The sequence below is a fragment of the Lycium ferocissimum genome, chromosome 6 (genome assembly GCF_029784015.1).
Source record: "Lycium ferocissimum isolate CSIRO_LF1 chromosome 6, AGI_CSIRO_Lferr_CH_V1, whole genome shotgun sequence".
Lineage (NCBI taxonomy): Eukaryota > Viridiplantae > Streptophyta > Magnoliopsida > Solanales > Solanaceae > Lycium > Lycium ferocissimum.
In genome coordinates this window covers 3808913-3828029 of record NC_081347.1, presented here as the reverse complement: position 1 = coordinate 3828029, position 19117 = coordinate 3808913, and the positions used below count along the sequence as shown (strand labels likewise).

Here is a 19117-nt window from a genome sequence, read left to right as displayed (position 1 = left end):
TCGTTTTTATTCTAATTTGGCAATAATCTCATGGTATTGTTGTTGGTAATGGTCATTAAATTTCCCCTTGCGGTTGTGGTTATTTTCTTTTTCCTCCTCGGCCCCCTCCTTTCTCGTTAAAAAAATGCCCCCCCCGCCCCCCGAAAAAAAATTTAAAAACTTAATCTCTGTTAGAAAGTTAAATGCGATAATTTTCCGTAATCTTTAATTTTGATCCTATGGGTTTTACGTGAAGGATTTTCGGACGGGGATCCCCTTAATGGATGTGAGAGCGGGGGGCGATCTATATCCCGTAACCCCCCTTATAAAAAAACCAAGCCGATTCTCCCGTGCCCCCGGGCCCCCCTTTAAATTTATTTCCTTTGGGGGGCCCTTTTTGGCCACGCCGTCTCGCTGGGTGTGATGGGCCCCGCCCTCCCGGGACCCGGCCCAAACCCCCGGCTTTTTTCCTACGTACTATTTTTTTTTAAAAATATCTACGTCAAGTATACATAACAAGACTGCTGAAATATTCCTTTGTCGCTTTAGAATCAGATAAAATATGTGACTGTACAAAACTTGTATCATGGTACAAAAGCGACTCGAAACCCGACTGCATGCCCAAGATCTCTAACTTCAAACAAGACATCATGGCGTAAGCGGCCCGACTTCAGCGACACCGAACAAATAGAGTTTGCCAACTTGACTGAGCATCTTCTATCACGGCTTCTATATCATGGGTGTACACTGCGTGGCATGAACGCGACCCCGAGAAGAGAGGGGGTCGATACGAGCAATCACTGCGAGTATGTAAGACTATCGCAGTAACAACATAGTAAGAGCTGTCATGCGTATGGAACATATCACGTATGCGCGTAACTTGTGCGGAAGTAATAAGCATGTATGGAAACATAGGCCAGAGTATCATAGGATAAAGGGTAACTTTTTGTACATGTGAGTGCCACTCGGGGCGGAGGCCATGCATGCCTAGCTTTTTTTTTTTTTTTTTTTTTTTACGAACACGGTGTTTCTTATTCTTGTACATAGGGAAACGAGATACTTTTCGAACGGGTACTTTTTACTCGCGTTTACGGACGCCGGGTCACATCGGCTCTCCCCCGCTACTCCCCAACGGTGTCCCAAATATATCATATTATATATATATATACATATATATATATATATATATATATATATATATATATATATATATATATATATATATATCACGTAAACGAACGCGCGTGCGGCTCCGTATCCGCGTCCCGAGACGTCCGCGTCGGGATGATAAGCGGTTGAATCGGTGGACACAGTTGCCCTCCCCCGTTCCCCGTACATACACATTCATCATATCGAAAGGTATCATATAATCGGCATGCATGGGAGGCCAAGGAAAGTCATGTGTCTATCGGAGTGACGTAAGGTCGGTGACCTCCGTTATATTATGGATTAACCAGGAGTAAACTTTGTCCGCCTTGAAGGAACGAGTATTTTAAGGCGAGGCTATCAATGGAGAGTAACTTCATGAGGAATCATAGAACAGGATCATAAGACATCATTCCGTTTACGTTAAAACCTTTGAAAAATAGTCATTATTCAAAAATGGCTTAACAGTTCATATCGTCATATTCGTAGTAAGAACATATCCTTGGCATTCTCGTCATAGACTTCTCACATCGGCATCATCATCATCATGGAGCCATAGTCATCGTTTTAGTCATTAAGACTTTGTGTGTAAAACTTGGTTTTGGGGAGAAAAATGAATATTTTGGAAAACATTTGTAAACTTTTGGGAAGGAAAATCATGCCTTGGAGTCGAGGGATTGGTTAAAACAACTATTATTCAGTAGTCGGGGTGATGTCCAAAGGTTTCCTCAAATTATAGTACGGAAATAAACCAAGTGGAGCCATGTAGGGAAATTAGGGAATAGTGGGCCCACCTCGGGTCAAATGAGGCGGCGTACACAATTTACATATAATACGTTTCATGACATGACTTATGAGAGTTTTAGGGTGAACGGATCCCTATTTATGCAAGTTCTAGGTGTTTAGACCTTTATTTGACCATTCATGGACATTTACTTCAATCTTCTTTGAATGAATAGTAGCAAATTTTCAATCTCGGATTTCTAGGAAAGGAATTGTTCCGGAGGCAGGTGTTCAAGCCTACTACGTCTAAGACATGCCGAAAGGAAGGTAAAGTCTTACATACCTTTTCCGCTTCTTACGCTCCTCAAATCCACGTTCCAAATTCATCAAAATCTACAAATTGGTCACGTTGCAAATGTTAACGAGCGTCTAAAGTGAATTCTCGAAATAACACTTGTACGCAAAATTTCGTAGACATTTCCCTGTAAATGCGCCGTCCCGAAATACTGACTCGGATTCAACAACTTACAACCCGAGAATGGAACTCGGCACAATATCAACAACAAAACCAACGATAAACGTATTCAAACATATTCTAACATTAACAAAGTCATCTCCCGTATTTCGACAACCTTCGATTATATACTTTCAAACTAACATCAATGCTCGCGTGTTCGAGTATTAATCCGAGACCACTTTAAACATGATTTAAGAACGTTTCAAGCAATCCTTTATAATATTCAAAACAACTTGAACCATAGACTAACACCGAAATCCTTGATTACATTAGGACATCGACGATACATTTCTTTCTTTCAATTTCATAAACTAAATTGACGATTCCATACGTTAGGATTTTCATTTCCATCAACACAAGGAATCACATAACGTTCCAAATCAGTCCGCAAGCAACTACAACTTCAACTTGAGTTATTAAACCTTTATTTTCATCACATAATCCGCAACAAACAACAACCGTATGTTACATAAAATTAGTTCATCATCTCCCCCCAAAGCAGCCCGCTGCGTCTCCCGCACAACATGCACATTCCATGGTTTTCAATCCCGTTTCTACACATTACAACGCCCAAGCATGCTAAATTCAATTAGTTCATCATACATACAACAACACACACACGGTCATGACAACACAATACACCCGCACTCTAGCATGCATGATTTCATGTTTTTCATCCATTTCTCAACTCCACGATATATATCCGTCCGTAACATACAAAAGAAGATGAGTTCTTACCTTTTCCTTCACTTCTTCATTCGGCTAGAACTTGTGTGCAAAACGATTGGTTTTCTTAACGACAACCACTCCACGTCGAAGAGAGCCTTCGTTTAGTAGAAAACTAGAGGAAAAATAATTTTTCCATGAACACAAGGAGAGGCACCACTCTCGGCCGGCCCTTGGCAACCGAGAGACTCTCTCTCTCTTTCCTTCCTTTCTCTTGAATTCTCGAATTAAAATGATGAGAAATGGTCTTCTTGACCACTACACACACATATGTATTTATCCATGGCACATGGTGATCATGTGCAGCCCCCTTGGACGTTTTTCTCCTTCTTTTTTCTCCTTTTCTTCAATTTTCTAGATTTTTCTTTTTCTTTCCCTCAGTTTCTTGAATTTTTTTCTAATAATAAAAGATGAATTCCGTAAATTATTTAGTCATCTTTTAATCACATGTGTCATGCACTCATGTGGGCCATAGCCCCCCTTGAATTTTTTTTCCAACAAGACATGCGTAAAAGTTTCCAATTCCAAGTTTGCCATAAATTTCCATGACAATAATATTTATAAGCGACTTGCGTATTCAAACCAAAAACCCGAAGAATGGCCTTGCCCTTAACTTCCCGCGATTGTCTTAAAATATTCCGACGTACAAAATGCGGGATATAACAGTTTGGGTCACCCGGGAGCGTCAGTTTTGAATTCTCTTAGGATAAATAAAAGCATTGAATGTAATAATTCTAGTTGCTCTAGTATTTGTTGTTCTTGCGTGCTTGGAAAACATATTAAGTTGCCTTTTGTTCCATCTGATTCGAACACTTGTATGCCTTTTGATATTATTCATAGTGATTTATGGATTTCTCCTGTCTTAAGTTCCATGGGTCATCGATATTATGTTCTTTTCTTGGATGATTTCTCGAAATATTTGTGGACTTTTCCCTTAGCTAGGAAATCGATGTCTTTGCTAAGTTTTTAGAATTTCGGGCCCATGTCCGAATGCATTTTGAACGAGAAATAAAAAATGTCCAATGTGATAATGGGAAAGAATATGAAAATAATGATTTTTGGCGTCTTTGTGAGTCGAATGGGATGTCCTTTCGTTTTTCTTGTCCTCATACGTCCATGAAAATGGGAAGGCCAAAAGGAAAATTCGATTTCATCAATAATGTCGTGCGCACTCTTCTTGCCCACGCTTCTCTCCCGCCTTTTTTGGCATCATGCATTGTAAATGGCAACTTACCTACTTAATATTTTACCAAGCAATTTATTGAACCATAAATCTCCCTCCATGCTTTATATCATAAGGAACCGACGTACTCGCGCCGGGTCTTTGGGTGTTTGTCTTACCCTCTTTTCTCGTCAACTACGATTCATAAGTTGCGGTAGGTCTACACCTTGTGTATTTTAGGGTACCCATCGAACCCAGAGGCTACAAATGCTATGACTTATCATCACATAAGATCATCCTTAGTCGTCATGTTGTTTTCGATGAGACTCGGTTTCCCTTTGCTACCTTGTCTACTCCTCCACCCCATACATACGATTTTTTGGATGAAGGGATCTCTCCTTATATTTTTCATCACCTTCAAAAACCGGCACCTCCCCTCCCTGCCTCCCCCGTATCCGGCGGCCTCTGCTCTCCTCCCGCCTCCCGCACATTCTTGGTCCCCCGGTGGCGGCCCGACCGGGACCGACCGCCGGCCCTAGCCCGACCCGGCCCCGTTCGCTTGCTCTGTCCCAGCCACCTATCCCACTCCCCGTCCCACCATGGTCGCCCGCAGCCAGACCGGGGTATTATCCAAGCCTAAACGTACGGTTAACTTACATACCACGGTTGTGAAATCTCACTACCTCGTAACCCATTGGCCGCTCTTGTGACCCGAATTGGAAAATGGCTATGAATGATGAATTTGATGCTCTTGTTAGGAATAAGACGTGGGATTTGGTCCCCTGTCCACTTTAATGTTAATGTTATTCGTTACATGTGGATTTTACTCAAAGAAAAGTCTAATGGTGATTTTGAGAGGCATAAAGCCCGACTTGTAGGTGATGGCAAAACTCGGCGGGTTGGCATTGCTTGTGGTGAGACGTTCGATCCGTGGTGAAACCGGCAACTATCCGCGCTATTCTTAGTCTTTCGTTGTCAAAGCGTTGGCCTATACATCAATTTGGATGTGAAGAATGCTTTTCTTCACGGTGAGCTCGAAAGCGTGTATATGCATCGGCCTATGGGTTTTCGAGATCGCACACATCCCGATTATGTTTGCCTATTGCGTAAGTCTCTCTATGGGCTTAAGCGAGGCTCCGCGTGCTTGGTATAGACGTTTTTGCGTTTTGTGTTTTCGCTTGGCTTCTCTAATAAACGGAGTACCGATAATTCGTTGTTCATCTACCATGGGGGACCGAAATGGCATATATATTGCTCTATGTTGATGATATTATACCGCATCCTCGCACGCTCTCCGTCGTTCCATCATGGATAGACTTGGTTCCGAATTTGCTACGAAGGATTTGGGTCCTTTGAATTATTTTTTTCTTGGCTTTGTGACCGTTACGGGGGGATGTTCCTCTCTCGACGTAAGTATGCCGAGGAAATCATTGATCGCGCGGGTATGTCATATGCAAGCCCTCTTCACTCCGGTTGACACAAAACCGAAGGTCGGTGCTACTTCGGTGCTCCTTATGAAGATCCCACTCATTATCGTAGTCTCGCGGTGCTTCTTCGCATCTCACTTTCACGAAACCGGATATTTCATATCTTTGTCCAACGGGTGTGCTTATATGCATGACCGCGGGACGATCATATGCTTGCTCTTAAGCGGATTGTGCGGTATGTTCGGGCACTCTTGATCACGGGTTGCATCTCTACCCATCATCGATCCCGACCTTGTCTCCTCACGTGTATTGGGGTGGTTCTGGACACTCGTCGTTCTACGTCGGGTATTGTGTATTTTTGGGTGACAACTTGATTTCTTGGTCGTCAAAGCGACAACCAACTCTTTCTCGGTCTAGCGCTGAAGCAGAGTATCGGGGTGTAACTAATGTTGTCTCTGAGTCTTCCTGGATTCGCAATCTTTAATTAGAACTACATTGTCCAGTTCGCAAAGCTACGTTGGTATATTGTGACAATGTGAGTGCCATATATCTGTCTGGTAATCCGGTGCAACATCAACGCACCAAACATATTGAGATGGACATTCATTTTGTGCGTGAGAAGGTTGCGCGGGGACAAGTTCGGGTCCTTCATGTCCGTCCCGATATCGTTGCGAGATATTTTCACTAAAGGTCTTCCTCATGTCCTTTTTGAGATTTTCGTGACAGTAATCTCGGCGTTCGTAAACCTCCCGTTTATTTGCGGGGGTGTGATAGATTATGTAAATATTTTGTAATATTTTGTAATCTCTTATTTAGGTTAGAATATTTTGTAATATTTTGTACTCTCCTATTTTGAGTAGGATATTTTTATATATTAACCAATTCAAGGAATGAAAGGAAACTACGGAAAATATTCTTTCAATGAGGTTGTAATTTTATTTTGCCATCTCCTAATACTACTCCTAAGAAGTTTATATGGTTTTTACATAATTCCATCTTTTTCTTGCTAATTATTATTCCATTTTCTATAAATAATCTAAATACTGTCTGGAGGTATCCTAAATGTTCTTTCATGTCTTTACTAAATACTAATATATCATCTACATATACTAGGACAAATCTTTTATAGTCTCCAAATATCTATCCATTTTTCTTTGAAAAATTGGTGGAGAGCCGTTTTTAATCCAAATGGCATTACTAACCATTCGAAATGTCCTTCGGGACGATGTGTAAATGACCATTCTATACTTTCTTCATGCATTCGTACCGCTAATATCTCGATTTACAATCAAATTTACTAAAAACCTTTTTACTTTGTATTCTATTTATTAGCTTTGTTTTGTCTGGTAACTTATATCAATCTGTTCTGGTGTTATCATTAAGTCTTTTGTAATTTATTATCATTCTAGTTTTTCCTCTTACTATCTCACTATGATTTCTTACCATAAATGCGGCAGATCTATGTTTAGAAGTAGATCTTCTTATTACTCCTAAATCTAACAATTCTTTTATTTGTACTTTAAAGTCTTCTACATCTTGGTTAGTTGCTTCTATTGATTTCGTTTTAATTATATATTCTTGGATTTATTATGTCTAATTTACATACAATTTTGTTATTTTTCCAATGTTTTAAAGGTTTTTCACCTATAATTTCTATCTCATCTAGTATTCTTATTATATTATCTAAATCTCTTTGGTTTTAGTTGTTTTTAAATAATTTTTTAACAATCCTACTCGGTACTTCCTCACTCCTATATTTCTTCTTATCATGTAGTTATAATTAATTTTCTGTCTATCTCCCAATTTTTTTTTAAACAAGAAATGAACAGTACAACGTGAACAGTGATATGAACAGTGGGTTTTTTTTTTAACTTAATCTGGACTTCTGTCCAGTCATGAATCTTGTTATACTTAGTATGTGGTTATTCTCTTAACTTTTTAATAACCTCATTGGATTAACCTGTAAATTCCTAGGTTTTAAAGGGGCCGTTTTAATATCCAAATGATAAAGGACGATGTTGGCCGTGGTTACCAGGGTGTGGTTAAAGAAGACTGTTATTAAGAACAAAGGTTAAGAGGAAGAGATGGTATAACAAGAAGACGAAGTCATTAAGTTAAAAAAAAAAAGGTTCAAGATCGTTCATTTTCCGTTAAAAAAAAATTGGGAGATAGACAGAAAATTAATTATAACTACATGATAAGAAGAAATATAGGAGTGAGGAAGTACCAAATAGGATTGTTAAAAAATTATACAGGGTGTGGTTAAAGAAGTACCGAGTAGGATTGTATATATATATATATATATACACCTGGGAACCTCCCTAATGTTCCTATATATATACCTTGCCCCTTCACTTAGTAGGAAAAATCCCCTACTGAGGCTTAACCACAACCAGAGGCGGATCCAGGATTTTAAGACGGCGGGGGCACCATTATCTTAACATACACAACAACAAAAATTTTAATGACGACTGAGGGATAATACCGTGTTGGACAGGTCACTAAAATTAATTATAAATACATATATAGAGACAAAAAATTGTATGGAGCCAAGATTTGATCTCGGTGGTGAAGTGAGCAAATCGGGGCACTGTTAAAAACTACTTTTACAATTATGTTTGAGGGGTCCTTTTATAATATATCATAGTTTTTCAAAGTATATATATAGGGTTTTTTTCGAAGTTGGGGGGGCACGTGTCCCCCCACCCAATACGTTGGGTCCGCCCCTGACCACAACAGTCTAAGTTTTGTATATATATATATATATATACACCTGTGGACTTCTTTCACTTGAACACCTCAAGTGACCTTTGTTCCATTTGTTCCTATATATATACCGTGTTTCATTTGCCCGACATGGCAATTTCACGTTGAATAGGAAAAATTTTGATCCGGGAACATATTTTTCTTAGTTTTTAACTATTTTCTTTTTGGTTCTTTTCTTTATTTAGTTATGGGGGTCCCACACTTTCTTCCCCACACTTCTCCTTCTTCAAATTTCTCAAAAAAAATGGGACCCTCTTCCCCAAACTTCTCTCTTCTCCAAATTTCTTAAAAATATGGAACTAAAAGTTGGTGGACCTTATTAAATTGTTAAGAAATACCATAACCACACCACAACATCAATTTCCTTTTATTATGACGTTCAACTACCGAGAACATAAATCCCAAAAGAACATAATTACCGTGTGTACGTATCAATCTCCACTCACACATTATATACACAAACGAAAATTTGCTTCTTGATCGGATAAAACACGAAAAAACATATACAAAACACAAAAACCCCAATTCATGAAAACAACGGCACAAAATCATGACCCATCAATTTTGGCCTTAACATTGTCGATGGTGTCCTTTGCTCAACCTTGTTATGACTTTTTGAATTACTACTAATGCTTTTGTGTTGGCCATAGTTGTTGAACTTAAATTTGAGTTCTTGAAAAGAGGAGGTTGAGATGGAGTTTAAGTTTTGAAAAACCCATATCCTTTCTTTACTTTTTTTTTTTTTTTTTTTTTTTTGCTGATACATAATTTGTGTATTGATTTAAACTACGTTAAAAAATGATAGGAGTAGAAGGTTGGATTTAGTGGTGGTGTTGCGGTGGCAATGTGGTGGTGGATGGGGGATGGAGGAAGTGTTGAGAAGGAGAGATAAACAAGAAGAAGTGAAAAAAAAATTGCAATGGTGGGGATCTGGTGAAGAAGACGCAGGAAGAGCGGGGGGGGGAGGGATAGTGAAGAAGAAGAAGACGGGAACGAGGGGGGTGGGGGAGAAGGAATGGAAGAAGGCAACAAGAGGCGGGGGCGGGGGTGGATATCAAGAAAAATAAATAAAAAGTTTTTTTTTTTTTTTTTTTGTAAAAAAAATAAAATTTCCACGTGTCCCATACGAATTCGTTTATTTTTCCACGTAAGAGGCGCTTGGCAACACGACTTCAGTTAATTCTGAAATTGTGCAAAAAGAGCCTAAATGAAACACTGTCCACAGGTTGTCTAAATGGAACAAAGGTCACTTGGTGTTTAACATTAACGGTGGGTATAAAATATATTTATATAATCATGTCTCTCTTGATAAATACAAATTGGTGATCTAATAAAATAATACTCGAACACAGTATCAAAAAATAAAATTTATCAAATATAAGTTTTTTTTCACAATGTTAAACTTAAACCTTTTAAAGAACAATATCTTCTGAGTAAAGTTATTTTATGACAAGATCCCATCTTGTCGCCCTATCCTTGAATCTCCACAGCAATGAGTACAAAGTATTGGGAAATCCAAGAAGAAGATAATATAAGAAACAGAGAGTTCACAGAGCAATGGCATTAACTTTCTTGTCAAAAAAAGGGTGGCTGAGTGCAGAGATAGGCAGAAGATCTCAATAATTGAACAGAAATTAATGTGAATTAGTGAAATGGAGTAGTTATCCTTCCAAATGTTGCAAAGGAAAAACCAAACGTATCCGTTAGAGATTCTTTTATATACAATCATGAATTTTAATGTGCGATAATAAGTTAGGTTTCAGTTTTTATCAAACTACCGATTAATTAATGTTTATCAAGAGGTTTAATTTACCTATTTCTTTGATATTTATTTTATAAATATACTATTTTACACTTTTAACAATTAAAACATAAACCTTTTATTTTTTTCCCATTCTATAACTTAATTAACGTGTCTATTGAATCAGGGGTGGAGCTATAGCTTTGCCTACGAGTTCGTCATAAGCCAATAATTTTGGCTCAAATCTTATAGTTTTGTTTAAAAATTTACTTAATATGTATATATAATTGATCAAAATCCCATTTTTTAGAATTTAGAATTATAAGTATACATGCATGGCATATATTTTTTCCTTTCTTAGTTGTGTCCATCCACCAATAGACGTTTTCTTCATTATATAAAGGAGGATAAACCAAAAGTCCAAAATCCAATATCACACGTAAAATAATCAAGTGACTCTTCAAACTCTTTCTCATGGCTATTCATCCCGAACACAAAAAACTCCACATAGCTATGCTTCCATGGCTAGCTTTTGGTCACATGCTTCCATATTTAGAACTTGCGAAGCACATAGCTAAAAAAGGTCACAAAATCTCCTTCATTTCCACTCCAAGAAACATTAGCCGCCTCCCGAAATTACCCTCAAAATATTCCCCTTATATACATTTCGTCAAAATCCCACTTCCACTGGTAGAAAATCTACCTGAAACCGCTGAAGCCACAATAGATTTGCCACGTGAAAAAATCCAGTATCTTAAAATAGCATATGATGGTATGCGCGACTCTGTATCTCAATTTCTGCAAACCGCTAAACCAGACTGGATTTTCTTCGATTTCGCGGCTTATTGGGCCGGCCCAATAGCTAAGGAAAATAATGTTCCGAGTGTTTTTTTCACTATTGTGATTGCCGCAGTATTGGGCTTTTGCGGGCCAGCACCTGCCTTAATGGCGGGCTATGGCTCCTTAGATGAACTCCAAGTTCTTACAACTTCGCCAAAATGGGTGAAATTTCCTTCAACCGTTGCTTATCGATTGTACGAGGTTTTAAGAATGCAGGATAGTTTCATAGGTAATGTGTCTGAAGCATCAGATATTTACCGGTTTGGTGCTGGTATTCAGAGTTGTGATTTGTTGGCTCTTAGAAGTTGCTCAGAATTTGAACCGCAATGGTTACATGTACTAGAAGAGCTTCACCAGAAACCGGTCTTTCCTGTCGGTCAACTTTCACCATTGACCGTTGACAATGGCGACGATGAAAAAAATGTAGCATGGACAGGTACTCCCTCTGCCATATTTTTATGTGTCATTATTTCCTTTTTAATCTATACTGAAATATTACGGTATGTTATTTAGAAACTAATTTAACGTAAAACTTTTCATTTTATGTTGATATAATTACATAAATGTCATGATATGTTACACAAAAAAATTTGTGTCAAAACGTACACAAAAATTTTTGTGAGTGATATCGACATTTTAAAGAGTGAACAAATGAACAAATCAAGGTAATGATTAATGTGTTTTTTATTTGTTTCATATTATCACTTCATATCGCCCAAAAGTACATTTATCAGTGTTGAAATAATTTCTTTCTTGCTTAAATTTCGTTCACTAAACACCCCATTTAAAATCAACAGGACTAGAGAGTACTATAAAACAATGGCTTGACTCGCAAGAGAAAAGATCAGTGGTTTACGTCGCGTTTGGCAGCGAGGTGAAACCGAGTCAAGACGAACTCACTGAGATAGCTCACGGTTTAGAACTTTCAAGATTACCATTCTTTTGGGTACTAAGGAAGCAACTCGGTGAATTTGACACCGAGATGATCGAGTTACCAGAAGGGTTTGAGGAAAGAACAAAGGGTCGTGGAGTAGTGTGCACTGGATGGGCGCCACAGTTGAAGATACTAAGTCATGAGTCAGTGGGTGGATTCTTGACTCATTCTGGTTGGAGTTCAGTAGTTGAAGCCATTTCTTATGAAAAGGCATTAATTTTATTGCCATTTTTGAATGATCAAGGTTTGAATGCAAGGTTATTAGAGGAGAAAAAGATGGCGTATTCAATTCCAAGGGATGAAAGAGAAGGGACGTTTACGAGGGACTCGGTAGCTGACTCACTGAGTTTGGTGATATTAGGGGAAAGAGGGAAAGTGTATAGAGAAAATGCTAAAAGTATGAGAGAATTATTTGCTGATAAGGAAAGACAAGAAATGTATGTTGAGAATTTGATGGAATATTTGCAGGAGCATAGAGAAATCAAGAAAGAAAATGGAGACACAACACAAATAAAAGAGAGCTAACTATGTGATGATAAAATTCTGCAAATTCAACCAGCTCAATAGAGATGGTATACTATAATATGTTTCAATATCCTTCAATACTCGGCTCAGGCGGAAAATTAAGAAAAGATCATATTTAGGTTATCAATATCTCTATGATTAGATTAGAAAATTGCCAGTTCTTGTGAGTAGAAAATCACACCGCTATATCTTTCAAGTTTAATATGCTGAGGATATGACCTTTTTTCTCAACATTGATATGTAGAGGTCTAGTCCCCCTCTACTCTTTGTATTTTGATATTGGTCAATAAATTTCAAGTGGTTCTAAAAAGATGCTTTTAATAATTACTAGTTCTTTATTTATCTAAATGATTGTCATAATGTTTAAAAAAGTTTAAATAAACGTCTAGTCCTGTTGAGGCTAATCAATTATATATATGATATGGCTCAAATAGGTACGCCGTTATTTTTGCTAATCTAATTCATTTTTGTGTCCTAATAACATATATGATTGTGAGTTTATTATGTTAACCAATATTCATATAAATCTCTGTATTTCCTTCATCGAATGAAATTTATGTAGGATCATGTATGGCAGATATAGGAGTCAATTCCTCAAATGGTAATTGAAGTTGTAGAAAAATCCTACTAAAGTAACATTTGAATTTTTTTGGACAATAAAATCATCAAACTATTCCCATATTTCCCAAAAAGTAAAACATTCCATTTTTGGACATAAGACCCCTTAACTTATTTTTAAATTATATAACCCATTTCAATAGTTTTATTTTATTTTCAAAATGTGAAAAATATTGATTCAAACAAAAAAAATTTAATATTGCAAAATTGTGTCTAAAGTAGAAAATAAAAGGATATTGTTGGATGATAGTAGAATTAAGCACGACGCTTAATTGTAGATTTTTTAACTGATTATAAATAATTTTTCCTGATCTATAAAATTTTCGATTATCAAAAAAAATATTTACTATTTTTATTTTCTTGTAGATGAACTTGTAATATTTTGATTTTATTTAAGTACTACAAATAAGTGGATTACAATTAATATAAATATTTATATTTTTAGAAAGCATATATACAACTAATTGTTAAAAATGTTTTGATTTTTACGAAGTAGTTATCCAACATGATTTTTTTTTTTTTTTTGAGAAAATTTATCCAAATATTCTACATGCATCATGCATCTATATAACGTCTCATGTGTTTCAATTATGTCCAAGTACTTTTATTAAGTAAAGTGTTCAACTTCCTACTTTGAGCAATAGAAAAATATTAAAATATTTCAAAAGAAGTTGATATAACAAAGAAAATCTTATAGCATACTTAAATTTTGAATTGTTATATTGTTTTATTCTTATAAATTGAAATAATAATTTGATTTTTTATTATTAAAACATGAAAATATTATTTGAACAAGAATTTCATAGTACCAAAAAATTGTGCCTAAATAATGAATTTTGTATTTAAAAATGGGTTAAGGGGATTATGTCAAAAAATGGATTGTTTTACTTTATTGGAAACAAGGGCATAATTTGATGACCTTATTGTCTAAAAAAAATCAAAAGTTACTTTAATAGGACTTTTCTACAAGTTCAATGACCATTCGAGGAATTGACTCCAGATATAGCCTATTATCAACGGATTCAATTGAACCTAGTATGTTCGACATGAAATACTTCATTATTTCAAAAAGTACTAAGAGTTCAATTTCAAGTTATTTAGATACGAAATTATATCATGTACGTGTTACTCTTTTTGCTACAAATAATCAAATTTAGTATGTGCATTAGAAAAAGTAAAGCTAGAGTCAACAACTACCTTCTGTCCTTCTATATATACACATACACACACATCCATTCCAGCTACAAATCTTCTATTGGATTTGAAGATTGAAATTTCAAAGAAAGATAATATAGTTGTGGACAATGATATTTTATTAAATTTAATCCGCAAGAAATTCGGATTACACTCAAGATATATTAGTTCGAATAAGTAAATTGTGGGCTAATACAATTGAGTTAATTATTTAAGTCCAATAAATATGGATTTAAGTAATGGTCCAATTTTATTAGGCTAGTCCATTTAATTGGGTTACAAATGATGAGCCCACTTTGCCGAGCCCAAGACATCATCTTATTCTAGAGTCCCACTTTGGTGCCACATGTCAAACGACGTGGCACGCGAAGTCAAACAAAGGAGCCTATAAGATCATGCCACGTGTTAAAAATGACACAACAAGCCTAGTCAAATCAAAGGCCAATGAAAGTGCGTCATGCGTACAAGTAACATGTTCCGACCAATAAAATATCGCAATGTCAACCGAAATCTGATTGATCGAAAGAAGTCTGTCCTTATCACAACTCCTCCATCCTACAACTATAAATAGGGATCTCATAATTCAGAAAAATGACAGAAATCCTAACAAGAAGCCAAGGAGAGCTCGTGGATCAAACGCCGCAGATTTTCCAACAAGCTAAAAGCATTCAAGTATTTCTCTAAAAGTTCTAGAGATCCAGACGAAGATTCAAGATCAAGCTTCAAGCCTTGAATCCAAGTACAAGTTCAAGATCAAGACCACCGGATTCAAGATCAAGCTCAAAAGCCCTTGAATTCAAGTACAAATCAAGATCAAATCCATTAAGCGATCAAGCTCAAAAGTTCTTTAATTTATTATTGAAAAGCGAATCGGAGGATTCATGTAGATTATAACACTCATATTTTCAAATCAAATAATACGATTATTGCGATATTTTTTTGTCTTGATTATTATTTTCTCGACGCGAATTTGATTGTCTACGAATCCTATAATTCCAACAAAAGATAAAAACTCAATTTCTTTGTGCTGTACATATTGCCAGAGAATCGATTACAATTTGTCGACAAGTAGGTACGTACGCTTGATGGTGACATCCTACAACGTGGAGCGCGAGTAAAATTATACACGTCTCATATCTTTACGTCGTTTAATTAGTAGGAGAACTTGAATCTAAATTATAAGGTCAAACATTACTGTTAGAAAATTGCTAATCCGCACAATTTCGTAGAAATTCGACTCGACAGTAATGTTTTCGAAGGACTTTTCGTGAAAAATTTCTTTCTGACGAGTCAAATTCTGACTCCGAAAACTAGCGATTTTCTGGTATTGCGTCTTTTTGTTTATACAAAGATCTTGACCCTTTTTTCCCCATGTTTTAAAGCTAAAGAAATTAGTACCCCGACACTGGACAGAGGAAATAATCTAAAGTATAAGAGCCGTATCAAATTCCACTGAAACTATGATATATATTTGCTTGAGTCATAATGAAAGTAAAAGTTGTTATCGTTCGAGTATGATTTTCACAATGAAAAGTCACAAGAACAAGCATCAGCATTTTATTACAATACCTTTTGACTTTTTAAACAATGAATTGAATGGAAAAATAGATGCTCAAAACTTTCGTTGAGAAAAAAGGGAGTAAACGATGCCAAACATCTATATATCATGGACCAAAGTGATAAAGACGCCAAGATGCCTCATCGACAGAAAGCGCATTTATCTTTTGCCTCCCATTTCCAGCCTTTTTTTCCCTTCAAAAATAAATAAAAGAAAATTGGGTACTCAATAGTCACATTTTTTGCTGAAAAAAATACTTGCGCTAATCACGTCTCTTAATTAGCCAGTTGGGAAAAGGGTCAAATTTACCCTCCAAGTATGATTTATAGTTTAAATTTGCCCTCCTCAAAGTTTGGGATCAAATTTGTCATCTCCGTCAAAGTTTGGGATCAAATTTGCCCTCCAAATATGGCTTATAGTTTAAATTTGCCCTCCGTCAAAGTTTGGGATCAAATTTGCCCTCTCTGTCGAGGTTTGGAATCAAATTATCCCTACCCGTTAGGATACTTGATAAATTTGCCCTTATATGGATGGAACTCTGACTTGGAGTCCACAACACAAAAAGTTAGCCACGTTGGATCCACATAGGCTTCACGTAGTCTCCCAATCCCAATTCTCTTAACCCAATTCTCTTTTGGAAAAAAAAAAAAGGCCCCTGCAACATTTGTTTTGTCATAGTGAAGGTTTCTTCATGAACTCTTCAGAGCATTTCTGAACAGAGGAAAACATTTTTTCTCAGAATACATTCCTAAACGTATACCGAAAGTAAGATTAGAAAAGTTATGATCCTGCAAAAGTGATAACAAGACAACAAAATAAATTTGTGAAGTTCAGCTTTGAAAATCCATTTTCAGTTCTCTTCAACGAAAATCAATTTTCAGTTCTCTTGAATAAGTTTTGAGAGCTTCTGACAGGGAGGCGACAACAATGAGTTAAGTTAGCTCCATCGAAGTTCACCTAAGATAGATGTCATGTTCAAGAAAGTTTCTTTGGTCGATAAATTCTATGTTTCGGAAAGAACAACGAATCCTTAGTCGTATTAAACATTTGTTGTTCACGCGTAATTTTTCTTACATGCCTCCTATTTTATGCATTACGTGTGTACCTCGATGAGCTTAAAACTCCGTCTTTTAACATTACTACATGTGCCTTAGTGTCAGCAATAGTCTAGATGGGTTAAGAGAGTTGGGATTGAGAAACGGTTTAAAAGGAGAATTGGGTTTAGGAGTCTACTTGGAGCCTATGTGGATCCATCGTGACTAATTTTTTTGTGTTGTGGAGTCCAAGTCAGACTTCCATCCATATAAGGGCAAATTTATCAAGTATCCTAATGGGGAGGGCAAATTTGATCCCAAACTTCGACGAAGAGGGCAAATTTGATCCCAAACTTTGACGGAGGGCAAATTTAAACTATAAGTCATTCTTGGAGGGCAAATTTGATCCCAAACTTTGACGGAAAGGGTAAATTTGATCCTAAACTTTGACGGAGGGCAAATTTAAACTATAAACTATACTTGGAGGGTAAATTTGACCCTTTTCCCTAGCCAGTTTGTAACCTCCCTCCCTTAATCCTACCGCTGACCTAGCGGCTGTCCCATTCCTTGTACCTATATCTCCATCTAATACATCAACCATCTTAATCTCTTAGTTTCTCTGATTAACCCTAAACGTTTCGCGATAAAATTCCATGGAACTCGCAGGACAATCTTCCTCATCGTTCAACATTGCTCTTTTTGCACAACAGTGGTGTCCCTCTATTGGACAATCTAAACTCTCATTAACTATGGCCGTTTGAAAAAACAGGCAAACCACTAACCAATCGACAACTTCTCATCTGTGTTTCTTCCTTCTATTATGATTTCAGTTATGAATGGTCGAAGAACAGAAAAAATTACTTTTGTTTGGGGAGGAATTGAAACTATGATAGTGAAATGCAAAAAAGATGAGGAAAGTAAATTTTATGGTAATGTTGTTGATAAATTCGAAACTGCATATGGCTTTTGGAAGAACTAAACAGAAGAGTAGTCAATGAGGAATATCTCGAAGAATTTTTGGGTACTACATTGACGGAAATAAGTAAAACAAAATTGGGTTTAAGAGTAAAGGCAATGGGTTTGGCTGAGGAAGACCTTAAACGAAATAAGACAAAATGGGTTATGGAATCTGGTCTCTTGATTCATTGTTTCGTCATTTTGTAAGTGGCACGACTTTCGACAAAGATGCGTAGACGAACTGATCCCCACGTCAAGATGGAAACTCCATTGACATTATGTTTTTATGCTCGATGAAGAACACCCACGTGATATTATCCATAATATTTTAAAGTTTTTGGTACAACTGTAACTGTCACTTTTCTTTAACCTCTGAACTTGTCTTCCTTTATTCCCCTTTTTCAGGTCAATCTCCATTTTTTGACAAGGCTTCCACTTCTTCCCTCAAGCCAGAGGTAACTTCTTTTCATCTTCAATACTTATAAATGTTTTCCTTATTTCTGGTTGTTGTAATATTGAAGTTTGTACTATCTTTTTAGTTATTTTATTGTCCTGAGTTAAACAACTTTTGTTTGATATGATTATGATTTGTGCTTCTTAATTTTGCGGCAGCCATCCAACATGGGTATATACATCAACTATTCTGATCATTCTGTTTAATTCATAAAGGTGTTATTTATTTGTATTTATCTAAAAACTTACTCCATCTGTCCCAATTTATGTGATATAGTTTGATTAAGTCCGGAATTTAAGAAAGAAAAGAGGACTTTTAAACTTGTGGTCTAAAACAAACTATAGATATTTGTGTGGCTGTAAATCATTTCTTTAAAATAAGACGGGAAGTTTTACGTTAAATTATTTCAAAATATAAAATTGTATCATTATTTTTGGGACAAACTAAAAAGAAAAGTATATCACATAAAGTGGGACAAAGGGAGTAGTAGTTCGTTTAATAGTGCTTTATGGCGTCCTCTTTTTTCGTTGAGTCTGAGTGAGATTTTCATAGAAAATTATCTATTTCATGTAATGTGTTAGAAGATTTGACACTTTGATTGCCGCTAATTTTCTTGCTCTGTCTTTTTTTAAATAATCATTTTCTCTTTATATCATCTTTGTTTTGTTTTATAACCAATATTTTTTTGGTTGGGTATATGATACTTATCACTCATTCTTATTCTGCAAGTGTACATAGAAATTCTTTTTATATAAGTTTGTGAAGGTGCATGTGGAGTTCTAATTATTGTTTTCCTTCATTCATGTTTGTGACTTT

General features: G+C 36.3%; 1 protein-coding gene and 1 pseudogene across 1 annotated transcript; one reads left to right on the top strand and one right to left on the bottom strand.

Annotated features, from left to right (window-relative positions):
- Positions 1 to 4375, bottom strand: part of LOC132060499 (UDP-glycosyltransferase 91A1-like) — a 5914-nt pseudogene extending 1539 nt beyond the window's left edge.
- A 6203-nt stretch (positions 4376 to 10578) lies between these two features.
- LOC132058968 (UDP-glycosyltransferase 91A1-like) lies at positions 10579 to 12587 on the top strand. The gene is made up of 2 exons (XM_059451407.1): positions 10579 to 11463; positions 11825 to 12587. The coding sequence occupies exons 1-2, from the start codon at positions 10662 to 10664 to the stop codon at positions 12484 to 12486; spliced, it is 1464 nt and encodes a 487-aa protein (XP_059307390.1). The 5' UTR covers positions 10579 to 10661; the 3' UTR covers positions 12487 to 12587.
- Positions 12588 to 19117: the final 6530 nt, after the last annotated feature.